This window comes from Artibeus jamaicensis, unplaced genomic scaffold (assembly GCF_021234435.1).
Source record: "Artibeus jamaicensis isolate MK-2021 breed Jamaican fruit bat unplaced genomic scaffold, CSHL_Jam_final scaffold_614, whole genome shotgun sequence".
NCBI classification, from domain to species: Eukaryota; Metazoa; Chordata; class Mammalia; order Chiroptera; family Phyllostomidae; genus Artibeus; species Artibeus jamaicensis.
Genome location: NW_026522050.1, coordinates 7,052,054 through 7,071,688, shown reverse-complemented (window position 1 = coordinate 7,071,688; position 19,635 = coordinate 7,052,054). Strand labels below are relative to the sequence as shown.

Here is a 19,635-nt window from a genome sequence, read left to right as displayed (position 1 = left end):
GGTAGGATGGGGTAGTATTTACTATGACTTAAACTCTACAGGGGAAACGTTTCATCTCTAAGGCCCTTTTCACAGCTTCCTTTACCTCTTTGTTTCTCAGACTATAAATCAGTGGGTTTAACATGGGGATGACTAGTGTATAGAACACAGAAATGACCTTTTCTTGTTCTACAGAATACTGGGAGCTTGGCTGAATGTAACTAAAGCTTATGGTACCATAGAATATGGTCACAACAGTCAAGTGAGAAGCACAGGTGGTGAAGGCTTTCCATCTGCCTGCTGCTGAGTGGATTCTCAGGATAGCAAGAACAATGAACATGTAGGAAATCATCACAACCAAGAAGGTGGCGTCAATGGCTCCAGAGAAAGTTAAGAGCAATAACTCATTCACGGTGGTGTCAGAACATGACAGCTTTAGGAGTGAGGGAATATCACAGAAGAAGTGGCTGACAACATTCAGCCTACAGAAGGACAGTCTGCCCAGACTCACTGTGTGTACTAAAGAGTTAACTGTTCCACATATCCATGACCCAATGACCAGCCCTACACACTTCCTTTTAGACATGGCCACACTGTAAAGCAAAGGATTTGCAATCGCCACGTAACGATCATAGGCCATTACTGATAGCAAAAAACCTTCTGTGGTAATAAATATCCCAAAACACAAATGCTGTACTATGCAAGCAGAAAAAGAGATGGTTCCCTTCACAACCAGGAGGTTTATCAGCATTTTGGGTGCAATGGCAGATGCATAGCAGGCATCTACAAAAGAAAGGCAGCTGAGGAAAAAGTACATGGGTGTGTGGAGCTTGGGAGTGATTCGGATTAAGATGATCATGCTCAGATTTCCCACCAAGGTAACGGCATAAATCACCAAGAACAACACAAAAAGCACAACTTTCAGTTCCGGGTGGTCTGTCAATCCCAAAAGAATAAACTCAGTCACCACCGTATCATTCTTTTCAGTCATTTGTTTGTTTCTTTTCATAAGATCTGTTGTGAAAAAACAGAGATTACAATATATTAGGGAAATATATCATATGTTATATAGTAGGGAATACAGATACAGACAATTACTGATGTTCCCCATTGGATAAAAAATATCCTTTCTTTGAATCTGAGATTTTTCATCAATAAAACTAATAAGTGGATAAAATGGTCTCTAAGTTCATTCCAGTGATGTTGCTTTATATGATTATAGTCCATAGAAACCAGAAGGTGAAAAAACTCTTTGTTTCTCACAGCTTCAGTCTGCCACTAACGTGTCCACTTTAAGACTAAAGTTACACCAAGCACTAAGACACTAATGATGATTGAAATTAATAGCATGCATACCATTAGAAAAGTAAATAGCTATTCTATGTATTTCTCCTCTGATTTTGTTCTGAAGTAGGAAATTATTTAATGAGAAGAGTCTGACCTGGCTGGTGTAGCTCAGTGGATAGAATGCGGGCCTGCAAACCAAACAATCGTGGTTCAATTCCCAGTCAGGGCACATGCCTGGGTTGCAGACCAGTTCCCTGCAGGCCAGTTCTCAGCAGGGGACACATGAAAGGCAACCATACATTGATGTTTCTCTCCCTCTCTCCTTCCCTTCCCCTCTAAAGATAAATAAATAAAATATTTTTAAAAAGAAGAGTCTGAAAATTACATTTATTTTAAACTTAGATATGGCAGTGATCTCAATGACATTATTATAGACAGCAAAATGACCACCTCATGGGTTAAGAGGGTGCAGGTACCTATAGTAATGACATTTAAAAATGCCAAGGATTCTGGCTTCTGTTTCCATGAAAGGCATTTGAGTGTCAACACCTACTTTAAAACATATGAAACAAAAGCCTGTCTTTGGCATGATAACCAGTAAAATTAGCCAGGATGCCTGCTTCAGGACAATCTTCCTCATGTTCATGATAGAAAAACAGCCTTGGAAGGTTGTTCACTCTGAGACCTATGACACAGAATCCCGTATCTTGCCTGTTTGGACCAGATAGAGGCTTTCAGCTTTCCCTGAGATCTCAAATAATTTTAGGAGACTTTAAAAACACAAGAATTAGGAATGAGAAAATATATACTCACCAAGTGCTCTGTGATACTTCTTTATATTTTGCATCCTATAATAGATAGTTTAAACAACTTAAGTCTTTCTAAAAATGCAGTTTCCATTGGATTATTGGATAACTATACTTTTTACTCAGAGCTGTTTATTTGTGTTTCAGAATTAACTGTCTCTTGCTTCTTCTCTATTAAGTTGCGGTTTCATTTTAGAAACTATAATAAAGAAAATATTATTATGTTGGTTTATCTGTAATCTATACCATCTGTCTATTTTAATTAATACATTTAATTGCCACAATGATGAGAAAGTTGGAATCCATTAACTGTGGGTCAAATCCTATTGTTGACAACAATTGGTTTTATTTCATTAAACAATGTTATTTAACTTCCCAGATTCATGATGTAATTATATTTAGTTCTCCAAGATTGCTGAGAGGATCGAAAAAGACAACTCCAGTAAAGTATTTACTGTTCTTTGAGTACACTAAACACTTAAATAGATAGCTTCATAGCTATCTATTTAACTAGTTGAAATAGAGCTAGATAAAATAGTGATATACATTTAGTGTACTATATATTTTGGAACATGGCGATCAGTATTAAACTTCAAAACCACTGTAATTGAAGAATTTCTTTTTTTATCATTTCTGCAATTCTTAAGAACTATTTTTATCTGTTTGTTTATTTTAGTAATCAAATGGATATCTTAAGTTATCATTTGCAAACTAACCTTGTTAAATGTGTGATAAATGAAATAAATACCTATATTTTTCATATCTAACATGCTCCTTACAGATTACAAGCAGATTTGACAATATGGAAGAGTACTTTCAACAACTATTCAGAACTACATTTTCTATCATAGAGCTGTCTATCACATGCTCTTTCTTCTGCTAATCTTAGAGACATAATGGAAATTGTTAATAAAATATCACTTGTGGAATTTTATTGTTAACTATAATTTAGGAAACAGCATGTTTAAAAGGTATTAGAAATTAACTACCCAAATGTAAAACTAATAACTTTAGTGGCAAAATTTGATGGCAACATTGTAAAGTAAATTACATAATTACATGAACTTTGCGAATCAAAACACCAATAAGATTCTATCACATTTAAATTTCCAATCATTTGTCAAATGAGTTCTAAATATAAAAAAAATTAAAAGAAATAGAAAGACACTAAAAATGAATTTAACTTACCGATGATATTTAAAAGTTTAGGATATTAGTTTATTTAGAAAGCTCACATCTATGTCCAAGGTTTCTTACTCTCCTCTTAGAAATGAAATCAGTTAATATATTTTTTGAGATTCAGAATAATCAATATTTTAATGACAGATAACTGAATAACTCTAGGTTTTAGATAGATATGTATATCAAGTAAAAAAACAAAAAACAAAAAATATTTTTAAAAATGTAATGATGGTGTTCCATCTGCAATTTCTTCCTCACTGAGGACAAACTTGAAAGAAGAAACAAGTATGTGTGTGTATATATATATATATATATATATATATATATATATACATACACATACATGCACATATATACTTCTAATGAGACCAGAATCCCTGTAGTTCAGACACCAATTATACTGAAGAAATTACAACAAAAAATTATACTCTGGATTGCACTGTGGTTTCTCAAGAGACTTTCTCAAGGTATCTCAGTGGAACTGGTTTCCCTAAGTTGTGTGATGTAAAAAATCTTACTAAGAATAAAAGGCAGCATAGAACCAAGGGTGAAAACAAAGCAGAAATGGTGATTGTAGATAACATACATAAAGTGGATAGTATTTTATTAAGGTATAATATGGACTGGGATTTCCTTTGTAAGGCTAGAATGTGCTAGATTGAATCCGGCTTGATAATGGCTATTTCTAAAGAGCCGGGGAGCAATACCTGGAAACATTATAAATAAAATTGCATCTTCTCAGGAAAAAAAAAAAGAGCCTTATCTGCAAATCAGTAACCACATTTCCTCACACAGGTTGAAATTTGGATTTTGCCATCTGCACAAGGGAGGAAGCTTCAGGCTGAAAAAATGAGTGTAAAGTGGTCTGAGTAGTAGCACCATAGCCACTAGAAGTGACTTTACAGGATTGTTACAGGGAAGGTCCCATAAAAGACATAATTTCTCAGGATGCTTTACCATCCAGTTGCAAAGCATAATGAAAAAGAACATGTCTATATCAAGATTCTAGAAAGCAATAAATGTATTTAAAATGTTTTTAAGTCAAATAGATAAAAGGAGGAAAGGCAAAATTAATAAGCCTTTACCAAAAAGACCAGGGTTATAAGTTAATATACTGACAATGGTCTAAGCAAGGATCAGGAGGAATGAATGAATGAATGAACAATACCTATGAAAAAATATTTAGCTGGTCAAAGGAAGTTGTGTCTTGGTGTGGGAAACAAATGGAGCCCACTGTTACAGGAGGATTAGATCATGATAAGTAACTATTTTGAGGAAGAGATGTTGAAGCCAGCCACTAATAATTTTTTAAAGTATCCTTCATAAAACAACAGGAAGCATTTCTCCATCCCTCTACAAGTGCTCACAGAAACCAGTTAGCACCTATTGAACCCGAGTCTGTGCAGTTAACAATCAAATGAACCTAATCTGACCTCCCGAGCACACAGCAACCATGGAATTCAAGCAACAGAGGTGCTACTGTTTGCCATCCATAGACCATTAAACAGTGTGAAATCCCCCAACGAGGAAGATCTGGGGCCCAAACCAATTCTCACACATATGGAAGGTGTAGAGGAGGAAGGCATGAGTACCATTTATGAGAGATGAATTAGACAATCTTATCTCAGATTTTGCTCTCAATAAGGTTATATTGAACATTATCCAAGAGTGGTGAGATCTCACCTCAGGAAACACTACTATTGAGGCAATCATTGAGCACATTGTATTCCAATAACTGTTACAAAGGTTTGTCATATGAAAGAACAAAAATATATATATTACTCATTTTAGGGTGAGGCATTAATTTCATATCTCTTAGTTATCAATCAGGTGACTTTGGGCAAACTACATGGGTTGTATGAGCTTGAGGTCCTCAGAATATGAGAATAGTGTATCTATCTCACACAGGTCTATAATATATTTCTAACCCAGTGTTTACTACATATTTTTATTTCAATAATAAATTCAAATAAAAAATTTGATATGATGTCATTTATAAGTTTACCACAACTTTTGGAATGATGCCAAATTTATTGGGCTAAATTGATGTCAAAGTATTTTCTGTAGTTATTTTAATCATTGATGACTCTGAGTGAGTGAGTACCTTTATGTCATTTAGGTCTCCGTGGACTGTTCAGATCATTTATGTTGTTTAGTGGCTTACCTCGAATTGTTCCTCACATGTTCTCACCAGGGAATGGGTAGGGTGTCCTGGGTAATGTGTGCCACGAGGCACTATTCTAAAAATCTCTCAGGTGACGTGAGTATGAATTATATGCCACTTCTTCAGGGAGTATCTCAAAGAAGAACAAGAAACATAAATTATCTCTACTTAAAGTAAAAGTAACTTAGGAGAAGAAAAGCCAATTCTTCATTAAAGGTCAGTGTATAGGATTTGTGTTTGTTTTATCACCTGGATGTTGGTAATTTTCCATGATTCCCATCTTCTGATTATGGACATTCTTATAGCTACTGACAGCTGACTCTAAACTACCACAAAAAATTTATTTTCTTCTTTATTAGCTGGAATTGCCTGGCATAGAATGGTATTTTTATGGCACTAAATTTTATTAATTGACTAGATTCATAGATCTATTTTATTTATGAAAGTTGCTAGTGGCATTTGGATATTACAAGTGAATAGAGAATTATTAATATCATTAAAAAATCACTAATCTCATCTATTAGAACTTATTAAAGTTTGGACTCCAAACAAAAACAAGATTCCCAAATACATTCACATTTCAGGTAAACAATAAATCATTTTAATATATGTTATATAATATTTGATAAATGTTATATTATATGTGATATAATATATTCAATGTGATTTTTTACCAAGAGCATTTTAATACATGTATTACCCATGTAATATTTTATAAACTGCAAATAATATTAATATAAGGATATACACATTTATACACAAGGATTAAACTCCCAATATTTTTTAGTTATTTGTTTATTTCCTCAAGGCTGCTTACTACTTGGTTTGTTTTTTCAGATAAGCTTTATAAACCAAGTGTATTGTACATTAAAAATCTTTAGCAGAGCATATTTCATGTTAAGTATTCTTACCACAATAAAATGAAAATGTAAATTTTAACAAACAAAGAATGAGCAAAGCAAAAGAAAATTATATGTTTTCTGAGAGAGGTAATAACTGACACTAAAAAATGTAGATAACTGAAACAAACACTAGAATAATTATGTCAATGTAAGATACTTTCAAATGTATAAGAATTTTTATGAGTTTATTTGAGCAAACTGGTGATAATTGCCAAGAAGCAAAACCTCAAAGGACTGAGAAAATACTTTGGAAAATGGCAGCTTTTCACTTTATTTCATACATTGCAATCAAAAGAGGAGGCATAACTGGGTTGCATGAAATCCATTGGCGATAGATTAGGGAGGCAGAAGAAAGCAAAGTGGGGAGACCTCTGGGATTGGACAAAAAATTAAGTGATAGACACATACTTCTCTTACACAAGTGAGTACAGAATAGTTAATGCTCCACTATTAACATAATAACAACAACAATGACAGGATTTGTGATCTCCCTCTGGTGCAGTGCCTATGCTTTGGGGAATCCGAAAAAGGAAATTTGGCATTGCAGAGGTGTGTTATTTCAGATGCAAAAAGACAACAAAGGCTCAGTTAAGGAAAGGATTGACTTTTGTCAGGGAAGTTTACAGCCTAGGACATGACTGCTTGTCATGACCTGCTTTCAGTTAGAAGTTTTTAACTTCAGACTATCCTATGAGGTACTTTAGGGTCTGGAAGTTTTTGTTGTTGTTATTGTTTAAAAACAGCTATCATATGACTTTTTCAATGAAAACTTTTTTATTGTTGTTCAATTACAGTTGTCCCCATATTTTCCCCATTACTCTCTCCTGCCCTACCCACTCCCACCTCCCACATTCAGTCCTCTCCTCCTTGTGTTTGTCCATGGGTCCTTCATACATGTTCCTGAATGACCCTTTTCCTTCTTTGCCCTGTTTCCCCCCTCGAAGTTTGCAGTGCCATCACGCAGGCCTCCCTGAGGTCGTCAGGCTTAGCAGGTGGTCCCTTTTTTGTCCACAACACTTAGCAAAGCATCGAAGACTTCAACATGGTACTGGAATTCTGAATTTCTTTGCTTAATCCAGTGCATCTGCAGAAAAACAGGATAGCAGGTCCTGCAGCACTTGTTCTCACTGTGAAAGAGGAAAGAACTTGAAAGCAGAGTGGGCTCAATGGAGAAACAGCAGACAACTTCATCTAGGGAAGAGGGATAGATGTGACCGAGGAACTTTCTCAGTTTCCTCCCCCATCCCTCCCATGCATTATGCCTTGAATCAGATTGGCTAAATGGACACCCCAAAATTACAGATTCCTAGAATTCTGTCAATAGCCATAGGTGGTTCCTGACTCAGCTCCTCTAAACTATAGGTTTGGACCTTCTGCTGGGCTCCCAGAAGTTTTTACCGGATAGTTGTTCAGTCTAAAGCTGAGCATTTCATCACACAATTCTGTTTTGTATTCTAACTGGCTAAATATTTTAAACTCCAATTACTCCTCCATTGAGAATCACACTTAGAGTTCCAGATTTTCACTGAAGGGAAATTCAACATGAGGGGCAGGAAACATGAGGGGAATTGAGCTAAAGCAGCTTTTCTGTCTTGAATCAGAGCAGTTCTGCTTTGTCTTACTGGTTTCCCATGTAAGTTTTACAAAATGAAGAGGTCAGTACTTATCACTGGAATATTTGAAAATCACAGTGTCATATTTTATATATACTCCATTGTACAATCCAAGAAATAAATTGACAGTAATATGAGACATAATAAATGTTCAAATAAATATTTTAAATGCTTTATATGCCTTATTATATTCACAATAAAGAAATTAATGAGTGCATATAAATAGCATATAGAGGAAAGGAAGCATATAAAATTAAATATTCAAAATGCCCAAATATTGATATAAACCATATATTTTAGTAGAAATAGATTCAAACCTTATACCTCTTGAAGTTTATACTAATTTAAAGATTTTCTTCTTAAGAAATGAATAAAAGTTATACATGTATATTAAGGCATAAATCTGAGTAATTATTAGAATGAAAAAAATAGTTTTAAAAATTTCAGTGGTCAGTGAAGAATAAGTAGTCACATCCATCATAAAATTATAAATGCATTATTTGTATTAGTAAAATTCCAGACACATCTCAGCATTTTGTGTGGTAAGAGAATTCGTAGAAGCCATTACAACACCAGAGTGGATTGCATTATTCAATAATAAATTTGATTCTTGCAAACTTACCCACTACACATCAAATTAAGTATTATTAACTCAATCTCTCTTTAGCTGGACACCACCAATGTTTGTACACATGGCAATCAATAGTTGATATCAACTATGATATTAGTTGAATGTGGAGTAAAGTTGTAATGGGAAGAGAAATTAGGCTTGATTGAGGTTTAAATATCTTACATTTGCAACTTTGACAAAAATAAATCAGTTTGTGAGTGTATTGTTAAGGCCCCACCCAGTTCTTAAAAGTGCAAATGAGGGACCTAAAATCTTAAACTTCGTTCACTTCATATTATCTCTGCTTCTCTCATTTAGAAAATACAAATATTCACAAGTATTCTCTGATAGAAATGTAAGTGTACTAAAGAAAAGTTGGGATGTTATTGTGCAGATTAAATAAATATATCTAACATCTAATGGCTGTTAAAAAATCAATAGATATGTTCCAAACATTGTTGAGTCTAGTGAGGGTTTAACCTGTCACATCACTTCACATGTTTCCTGTGGATCTTTTCTCTTGACCAGTAAAGATTCTATCACTTATTTTCATTTTAAAATCAGATGTGGAAACTCTTTTCTATTCCCTATTATAAAAAATATAATTTTCAATGTGTCTGTAAAGATTGTAATCTGTTTAATGACAGTACATGGAGGCTAATAACAACCCCTCTGTTTCTTTCCAGAAGAGCCAACTGGACTAGATGGGCCAGCAGAATTTAACATCATTGACTGAATTCATTCTGATGGGAGTCACAAGGCAGCCTGAGCTGCAGATGCCACTTTTCATGGTCTTCTTCATTGTCTACACAGTCACAGTGGTAGGCAACCTGGGCATGATCATCTTAACCCAGGTGGACTCCCGCCTACACACACCTATGTATTTTTTTATCAAACACCTGGCTTTCATCGATCTTGGTAATTCTACTGTCATTTGTCCCAAGATGCTGGCAAATTTTGTTATGGATCAAAATATCATTTCATATTATGCATGTGCCACACAGTTGGCTTTCTTCCTTATGTTTATTATCAGTGAATTTTTCATCTTGTCTGCCATGGCCTATGACCGCTATTCGGCCATTTGCAACCCTTTGCTCTACAATGTCATTATGTCCCAGAGACGCTGTCATGTGCTGGTGGGCATTCCTTACCTCTATAGCAGCTTTCAGGCTCTAATGTTCACTATCAAGATTTTTACGTTGACCTTTTGTGGCTCTAATATCATAAATCATTTCTACTGTGATGATGTTCCCTTGTTACTTTTGCTGTGTTCAAATGCACAAGAAATAGAATTGCTGATTATATTGTTTTCAGCATTTAATTTGCTGTCTTCCCTGCTGGTAGTTTTGGTATCGTACATTATGATTCTGAGAGCCATGTTTCAAATGCATTCTGCAGAGGGCAGGAAAAAAGCTTTTTCCACATGTGGTTCTCATCTGACTGTGGTGGTTATATTCTATAGTTCTCTACTGTTTATGTACACACAGCCCAAATCTACTCGCTCCTTTGATACTGATAAAATGGCCTCTGTGTTTTACACTTTAGTGATCCCTATGCTCAATCCCTTGATATACAGCTTAAGGAACAAAGAGGTAAAAAAAGCCTTCTATAGGGTCTTTAAGAATCGGTGCAAACTTTGAATTTTATATTCAGTATGGAATATTGTTCTAATACACTCTGATAAAGGCAAATGTCACAATATTTCTAATATTTATAATTACATTCTTTTGACTCCAGAGCAAAAACTAATTATAATGCACAAAAAATAGATTGTTTCCCTAGTATTCAGCCAAGTCAATCCTCCTATTTCAGATCTCAATTAAATGATACTTCTTCCTTAGCATTTCTTGTTTTTAACTAAGTGTTTCATCTAGTAAAATCATAGAACCTGACATTTCTCCCAGGTGAAACACTAAATTCTACCTAAGTAAACTATATGTTTGTTTCTGTCTTTTAATTGTTATTATTTTTTAGTTCAAAGGTCTTTTTAATTTTGTTTTTATTCTGTTTTCTGAGTCTACTACAACAGTGTAAAAAAAGTAAGTCTCTCTCTCTCTCTCTTTTGATATAGCTGTCAAAATCTCCCAACAACATTTATTGAAGAGGCTATTTTTACTCCATTTTATGCTTCTGCCCCCTTTGTCAAATATTAATAGACCATAGAGACTTGGGTTTATTTCTAGGCTATGTGTCTGTTCTTATGCCAGTACCAGACTCTTTTGATTACTATGGCCTTGTAATATAGTTTGATGTCAGGTATTGTGATCCCTCCTACTTTGTTCTTCTTCTCAAAATCGCTGTAGCTCCTCATGGTTGTATATGGTTCCATATAATTTTTTTAAATATTTGTTCTATATCTGTGAAATATATCATTGGTATTTTAATAGGAATTGAGTTAAATCTATAAACTGTTTTGGGTAGTATGGACATTTTGATGATGTTAATTCTTTCAATCCATGAACACAGTATATGTGTCCACTTGTTTCTGTCTTCCTTAATTTCTTTCTTCAGTGTTGTGTAAAGCATTTTGCTAAGCGAAATAAGACAGGTTGTGAAAGGCAAATACCATATGATCTCACCTATAAGTGGAACCTAATCAACAAAACAAACAAATGAGCAAAATAGAACCAGAGACATTGAAATAAAGAACATACTGACAGTAACGCAGAGGGGCAGGTAATGGGGAGAAAAGGGGAAAGGGTCATCAAGGAACATGTGTAAAGGACACATAGACAAAGCCAAAGGGGCATAGAATCAAGGGTGGGAGATGGGGATAGATGGGGTTGGAGGGAGTAATGGGGAGAAATGGAGACAACTATACTTGAACAACAATAAATAAAATAAAATAAAGTAAGTCTCTTGCAGATAGCATATAGTTGGATTATGACTTTTTAAAAAATCTATTCTACCAATCTCTACTTTTGGATAATTTAATCCATATACATTCACAGTAATTACAGATAATGATGACATACTTCTGGCATGTTGCTCTTTGTTCCCCTCACATCATCTCAAAATATTGTTGCTCATCCTTTCCTCCATTAAAGATCTCCTTGCATTTGTGGATGAACACTAAATTGGGAATGCCTATAGTCAGAATCCACAAGGCTGTTAAAAGAATGATGAGGGACTTGTAAAGCTGAACAGTTCAGAGGTTGCACAGGGCAGGAAGACATCAGAGTTCCAAAATCCAGAGAATAGAGTCCTTATTCAATACCAGGGCACCTAGTAGAAACTTTAGAAATAAAAGTTACTTAGGACTGCTACTCATCGAGTTTGGAAATAAACTTCAAGAAAGAGCTATCTGATCCTTGTAAAAAAAAAAACACTGAAGATATTTTTTTAGGAAGACAAAAAGATATTACAATCCCCTTTAGCATAAAATTTATTAAATTCTCCATCCAATCACAAGTATTACACATATGTGAAAACAGGACCATGTGGTCCCACCCAGGAGATGATTAACATAGATTCTGAAATAACAGTGATGAGTAGAGTTATCAGGCAAAGACTTTAAACAACTGTATACACATATATATGTATATATGTTTGTAGTATAAGCCCTAACATTAGTGTTTGCTTTTTACCTTCTTTTTGTAACCCAAGTTCCAGACTTGAGTTTGGGTTGCCCAGGCATTGATTTCAAAGAGACATCCTCTTCAAAGACTGCTGTCTTTTTCTTTTCAATTACAATATACATTCAACCTTATTTTGTATTAGTTTCAGGTGCACAGCATAGCGGTATGCTTTACAAGGTGGTCATCCCATTATTTCAAGTACTTACATAATTATTATAATATTATTGACTAATTCTCAGTGCTGAGTTACTATCACTGTGACTATTTTGTTAGTACCAATTTGTACTTCTTCATTTTTTTCACCTTGTTCAGGGAACCCTTGTGTACTGTTGGGAATGCAGATTGATACAGCCACAACGGAAAACATTATAGAGGTTTCTCAAAAAATTAAAAATAGAACTGCCTTCAGAACCAGCATTTCTATTTCTGGGTGTATATTTGAAGAAATCCCAAACAGTAATTAGAAAGTATATATGCACCCCTATGTTCATTGCAGCATTATTTCCAATAGCCAAGTGATGGAAGCAACCCAACTGCCCATCAATAGATGAGTGGCTAAGGAAGTGGTGGTACATATATATACAATGGAATATTACTTGGTCATAAAAGAATAAAATCTTGAGTAAATACATTGCCAGCTACACAATTAGTTAAAGTGTCAGGATGACTCCTGCCATGGAGGCTCCTTTGTTTTGCAGATCTTGACTGATTTCTATAACTGACATTTTGGGCTACATGCTATTTTCTCTTCCAGTGCTTTAAATTTTGACTCTTATGTTTTAAATTTACCAATGAAGAGTAGGCCAAGAAACCTTATGTTCCTACCCTAGAGCCCCATTAAAGTGGAACCTCAGACCCTAGGAGCTATTTCTACCTGCAACCTTGATGTTTGGTCCCAGATGTGCTACCTAACGTCCAGGACTTGTAAGTAGCAAACTGGTACCTTTGTAACATTTCTTGGTGGTACTCCTGAAGAGCATCATGCAGTCATAGTAAGAATTACAAGGGCTGGTCTGTCCACAACCTTGTGTATTGATTGGCTGAGTACACCAATACAAAACAACGCTTAGTCTAACTGAATGGTTTAATAACAACACCAAGCTTCTGGGACTTTCAGAGACTAAAACACTATATTAGATATGAACAAACAGTTATTGAATGAGAGTAATAGCATATTATACACTGGAAAAAAATGATAAATACACTTAAATATATCTCAGTAGAAACTACCCAAAATGAAGCTAGAGAGAAAGCAAAATACTAAACAAACACCATGAAAATCATCTCAGTGATCTGCAGAACAATAATAAGCTACATACTGTACATTTAAATGTGGGTCCAATTTGGAAAAATGGACTATATCAGGCAAAAACCATTGGAAGAAATGTTGCCCAAAATTTCTTCCAAATTTACTTTTTTACAATCTGTAATTCTAAAAATATAAGAAACTAATATAATTCTAGACAAAATAAACAAAAAGGAAATTAAACCAAATATATCATAATCAAATTTTTGAAAACCAATGATAAAGAGAAATCCTTAAAAACAGATAAAATTAAAATAAACCTTATAACCAGATGGAAAAACTTTTACTACTGATTTATTGGCAGCCATAATACAAGCCATAAAACATTGGTTTATGCCAACCAAATGTTCCATAATCCTTTCTAAGACATAAATTTCATTTCCTCATACATTGTGTGTATGTGTATGTAATGTACCTAATGTGCACATGATATTATTTAACTGAGATACTGACAAAGACATATTTAGAATTCTGGTGTTTAGTGATATTGCATAATTTATTTTTTTGGTTAGACCCACATAAGAAATATTTTTTACTTTTATTTTTTTAATATATTTTATTAATTATGCCATTACAGTTGTTCTATTTCCCCCCTTCATTCCCCGCCACCCTGCACACCCCCTCTCCCAACATTCCCCCCTTTAATTTATGTCCATGTGTCTCAAGTTATTTAGATTCTATATTTCCCATACTATTTTTGCCCTCCCCCCTATTTTCTACTTACCATCTATGCTACTTATTTTCTGTACCTTTTCCCCTGTTCTCCTTCTCCCACTCCCCTGTTGCTAACCCTCCGTGACTTCTTCCTTTCTATGTTTCCTCTCCTGATCTAGCTGTCCTCTTAATTTGCTTTTGTTTTAGGTGTGGTTCTTAATAACTGTGAGTTGGCTGTCCTTTCACTGTTCATATTTTTTATCTTCTTTTTCTTAGGTAAGTCCCTTTAACATTTCATATAATAAGGGCTTGGTGATGATGAACTCCTTGAATTTGATCTTATCTGAGAAGCACTTTATCTGCCCTTCCATTCTAAATGAAAGCTTTGCTGAATAGATCAATCTTGGATGTAGGTCTTTGGATTTCATGACTTGGAATACTTCTTTCCAGCCCCTTCTTGCCTGTAAGGTCTCTTTTGAGAAATCCACTGACAGTCTGATGGGAACTCTTTTGTAGGTGACTGTCCCCTTAGCTCTTGCTGTTTCTAAGATTCTCTCCTTCATTTTAATCTTGGCTAATGTAATGATGATGTGCCTTGGTGTGTTCCTTCTTGGGTCCAACTTCTTTGGGACTCTCTGAGCTTCCTGGATTTCCTGGAAGTCTATTTTCTTTGCCAGATTGGGGAAGTTCTCCTTTATTATTTGTTCAAGTAAGTTTCCCACTGGTGGCTGTTCCTCTTCCCCTTCTGGTACACCTATAATTCGGATGTTGGAATGTTTAAAGATGTCCTGAAGGTTCCTAAGTCTCTCCTCATTTTTTTGAATTCTTGTTTCTTCATCCTTTTCTGTTTGGTCATTTTTTTCCTCCTTCTGGTCCACTCCTTTGATTTGAGTCCCAGTTTCCTTTTTATTACTATTGGTTTCCTGTGCATTTCCCTTCATTTCAATTAGTTTATCCTTCATATATTCCTCTAATTTGTGGCTAAAATAAACCAGTTCTGTGAGCATCCTGATCACCAGTGTTTTGAACTGTGCATCTGAAAGTTTGGCTATTTCTTCCTCGCTTAGATTTATTGGCTCTGGAGCTCTGAGTTGTTCTTGAGCCATGTTTTGATCTGTTCGTGCCTGTTATGTATGAGGAGAGGAGCCTTAGTTGTTCACCAGGGCGGGACCACCCAGGTAGCTGTTTTGTGATGCTGTATGTGAGGGCAGCTTCAGAGAGGGACAATGGCAGTTGCCTCTGCCGCTTCCTGCCACTGGGGCCTGTGAGCAGTCCGTCTCACTGCTAGCTCCTTCACCAGTTCATTGGTTTGGCTGAAGGGGTTGTTGTTATCAGACTTCCATGTAGTTCAATTTTCTGTAGTTTGACTATGTTTTTGTTGCTAAAACTTTGTTGTTTTTAAACTTAGTTGTGTGAGAAGGCACAGTGCTTCCGCCTATGCCTCCATCTTCTTGGAAGCCCCTATTTTTGACTTTTCTTAATGGAACATTCCCAGAATAATTAACAGAAACTAGAGTGCTCTCTCCCTTGGGTAATATTATGCAATATTTGTTATCCTTTAATCAGGATTAAAACTTTAACAAAATGAGTGTCAAGAGGGTAGAAGAACACCTAAATACAGTCTCTAACGATGGATGAGGATTAAAACAGTAGGAAATCAAAGTAGATTCTCCATTCAGGTGAGTAAAAAACACTGGTTTGAAAACTTCTGAGGGTAGACAGCTTAAACCAAAGATCTTGAAGAGGACTATGTGCTACAAAACCTTTTTCTTAGCAATATACATCTTGTGTCATTAATAGAATTAATGTGTAGGACATGTACATTTAGCCCACCTGAGTTTTCAGGTGAACTTAGCATTTCAGTCACCTCTTGTCACAGGGCTTTTGTCTATATGTACAAAGTGTCCCTTCCGTTTCACTTTTTTTTATTTTCTATTTGAGGTGATGTTAATGAAAAGAAAACATTGTGTTTATAAAAATGTATTTTGAAGACATAATGGCTTTATTTGGATCCTGACTCCACCCTCCACTATCTGAGTGACCATCGCTAATTTATTTCACTCTTGTGCCTTGGGTTCCTTGACTCTCAAATGGATATGGTTTTACTATCCACTTCCTACTGACTGTGTGGACCACATGAGTTAATATATGTGAAGTGCTCAGAAAAGTGCCCAACACACAGTGAGTCCCTTATCAGTGCTTCATAGTCATTTGTATTCTTCTTTCCATGCATCTCCATTAAGAGTTCCTGAATAATCGGAATAGCCAAGTTCTTTGTATGCTGAAGAGGGATGTATGATTGGAAAATGATTAGGAGTGATTCAATAGGAAGAAACAACAGATGTGTCAAATAAGGGATAAGCTATTAATAATAAAATTCTAAAATTAATATATCACAGCCTTAGATTTTGTATGGGGTAAACAAGCTGAATTTATAACGACAAGTGCTGAAATATATGTATATAATGGTCAGATTTTCCCCCATCACTGCCTGATTCATCATTCCACCAGCAGTTTAGCGAGTCTTTTTTCTTGCTACTTTAAGCAGACACGATGATTATCAATAATATAAGGTATACAGTTTAGGCGTCTCTGTTTACAAATTACTTGAAATATTGAAAAAGCTTAAAATAGATTGGTCTTTCAACATACTTAAAATGACTTTAGGTCAAAAAAGAGGTCACAATAGATATATCAAAACAACCACTTCAAAATATCTTGACCCTTTAAGGCGTACTTAACCAAAGGCTCAATAACTGTATATGTCATGTCAGTCTCAGACTATAAACAGTGATGCTATAAGCTAGGAATGCTTGAGGACACCCACCTGGGCCTTACTACTGTTGCAAGCCCCCCAGACACTTCCCTACCAGAGCCAGTATTGGGGCAAAGTGCAGAAAGGCACAATCAGGGTTATTCAAGCAGTCAGTTACTAGGTTACCCAGGTCTTTGTAAAACTGACCTTTACAGGTGAGGCAGCTTAGCTCTTTTTCTAATTGTGTAGTTGCAATACATTTATTTGAGATGGATATCATTGACATGAATGTCTCAGAAGTCAAAACACTATGGTTGGAACAGTACAATTGAGGAAGCTAATTGCTCAGACACTTATACTACAGTGTGAGCATAGGTATTATAGTTTTGGCTTGATGAGAAGAGTTGTCTCTATTTATAATTTAAGACAAAATGTCTTTGTATCTTATATATTATGTATTAAATTCTCTTACAAGATAGCATCTCAAATGTAAATATTAATTCTATACACAGGTTCCTAAGAAATATGAAGAAACACAATCACACTGCAGAGACCAAGGTAACTGAATTTATTCTCATGGGGATCACGGACAACCCTGCACTTCAGGCACCTCTGTTTGGGATCTTTCTGGTCATATACTTGGTCACAGTAATGGGCAATCTAGGCATGGTCATCTTGACCCATTTGGACTCCAAACTACATACACCCATGTATTTTTTCCTTAGACATTTGTCCATTACTGATCTTGGTTACTCCACTGTCATTGGCCCTAAAATGATGGCAAATTTTGTGGTGCATGAAAATACAATTTCCTACAATTGGTGTGCTGCTCAGCTAGCCTTATTTGAGATTTTCATCATCACTGAACTGTTCATTCTGTCAGCAATGGCCTATGATCGCTATGTAGCCATCTGCAAACCTCTCCTCTACCTGGTCATCATGGCAGAGAAAGTGCGTTGGGTACTGGTACTCACACCCTATCTCTACAGCACATTTGTGTCGCTGTTTCTCACAGTTAAGTTATTTAGACTGTCCTTCTGTGGCTCTAACATCATCAGTTATTTTTATTGTGACTGCCTCCCTCTGATATCTATTCTCTGTTCTGACACACGTGAACTAGAATTGATCATTTTGATCTTTTCAGGCTGTAATTTGCTCTCTTCCCTCTTGGTTGTTCTTGTATCCTACACATTAATTCTTGTGGCCATTCTGAGAATGAAGTCAACAGAGGGGAGATACAAAGCCTTCTCCACCTGCAGCTCCCATCTGACAGTGGTGGTCGTGTTCTATGGGACATTACTGTTTATTTACCTGCAACCCAAGTCCAGCCACACCTTTGATATTGATAAAATGGCCTCAGTGTTTTACACCCTGGTGATCCCTATGCTGAATCCATTGATCTACAGCCTAAGGAACAAAGATGTAAAAGAGGCACTAAAGAGAACTTTAACTAATTGGTGCAAAATCTGCATATAATATCTTAAGATTCAGTTGCAAAAGTGGGTTTTTATTCAATATTCTGTCAATCCAGTTATAGTATCAAAAGGTGGAAATGTCTTATCAAGTAAAGTTTTCTTCTCCTTCTGAATAAAACACATTTTCTCTTACATGTTCATCTTTTGTCACTTTAATCACATCAATAAATATAGTAGCCAGATAATTTAAGTTCCAAATTATATTTCAAGATGTAGAAATAAAGTAAGTAAATCACACCAAATTTTTGGTATAACATAAACTTGCTGAGGTGAAAAAAAAGTCTTACATATTTAAAATAGTGTAAAATTAACCAGAAAATTAGTAATATGTATTTTATAGTAGCCATGGTGTATTAACAATAAATAAGATTGAACAGTGATGAATGTGTAGGCAAGACAGAGGAGTCAAGAAAGTAAATGTGTGATTGGTTATAACACAGCAAGAACAAACTTTTCAAGAATGTAGGCTTACTAACCATTGTCACCCCAATAAATTTTATTAAAAATAAAGAATCTAGGCTAAATAGAAAACAAAGCATACTGTCTTGGAATAGAATTTTCAAATCTGACTGAGTTAATATTTTTCACTTTTGGCAAATGAGAAGATTTTTATACTAGGAACCATAAACACAATGCTGGCTGACTTTGGGCCCCTCTTGACAGGTCCTCATACTATGGTTAACTCTGGTTTATCATAGCCTCCTGATAAACAAGCTGACTTTGAATTGGCAAACTCAGCATCAATGACTTAAGTGGTCATCTGCTGAAATGACATCAGTATTTTGAAAAATCTATAAACAATGATTGAAGATAACATAGATTGAAGATAACATACAACCCAAGGTTAATTGCATTTTCATTCCTGTCTATTTGTCTCTTTTATGTGCTTGTGTGCAAAGAGACAGTACTTTGCATGGACTCTGTGCTAAAACAATGTTTCCTTCAAGTGTACCCACTCAGCAAATGTATGATTTCTTACATCTTAGTATTCTCCTTATTGTTCAAATAGGCATTTTTTTAAATTAAATACTTACACTGCCCCAATCATGCTTGTATCAATCTACCCTCATATACCAAGTAAACAATGTGAAGAATTAAACCGGTAAATTAACAGGGCTTTTTTTAAATCTCTGACCCATGCATTTTATTTCCCTCTTTTTAATATACTTAAATTTATTTTATTAAGAGTTGATCTTAAGTGTTCTTACCCAACACACTCACAAAAAGAGGAACACTGTGAGCTAATGGATGTGGTAATTAGTTTAATTATTGTAATCATTTCCTAATATATACATATATCAAAATATTATGATGTACACTTGAA

At 35.2% G+C, this 19,635-nt stretch overlaps 3 protein-coding genes across 3 annotated transcripts; 2 read left to right on the top strand and 1 right to left on the bottom strand.

The window, feature by feature from the left end:
* Positions 1-28: 28 nt before the first annotated feature.
* LOC119050947 (olfactory receptor 5J2) lies at positions 29-970 on the bottom strand. Its single transcript, XM_037147475.2, has one exon. It carries the CDS (start codon positions 968-970, stop codon positions 29-31), a length of 942 nt encoding a protein of 313 aa, XP_037003370.2.
* An 8,277-nt stretch (positions 971-9,247) lies between these two features.
* Positions 9,248-10,183, top strand: LOC119040867 (olfactory receptor 8K5-like). The gene has a single exon (XM_037133976.2). The coding sequence runs from the start codon at positions 9,248-9,250 to the stop codon at positions 10,181-10,183; it is 936 nt and encodes a 311-aa protein (XP_036989871.2).
* A 7,175-nt stretch (positions 10,184-17,358) lies between these two features.
* Positions 17,359-18,312, top strand: LOC119040869 (olfactory receptor 8K1). Its single transcript, XM_037133978.2, has one exon. It carries the CDS (start codon positions 17,362-17,364, stop codon positions 18,310-18,312), a length of 951 nt encoding a protein of 316 aa, XP_036989873.2. The 5' UTR covers positions 17,359-17,361.
* The last annotated feature ends 1,323 nt before the right edge of the window (positions 18,313-19,635 follow it).

Excerpts from the sequence above, each read along its gene's own strand:
- LOC119040869 (XM_037133978.2), top strand. The coding sequence starts at position 17,362 with ATGAAGAAACACAATCACACTGCAGAGACCAAGGTAACTGAATTTATT.
- LOC119050947 (XM_037147475.2), bottom strand. The coding sequence starts at position 970 with ATGACTGAAAAGAATGATACGGTGGTGACTGAGTTTATTCTTTTGGGA.
- LOC119040867 (XM_037133976.2), top strand. The coding sequence starts at position 9,248 with ATGGGCCAGCAGAATTTAACATCATTGACTGAATTCATTCTGATGGGA.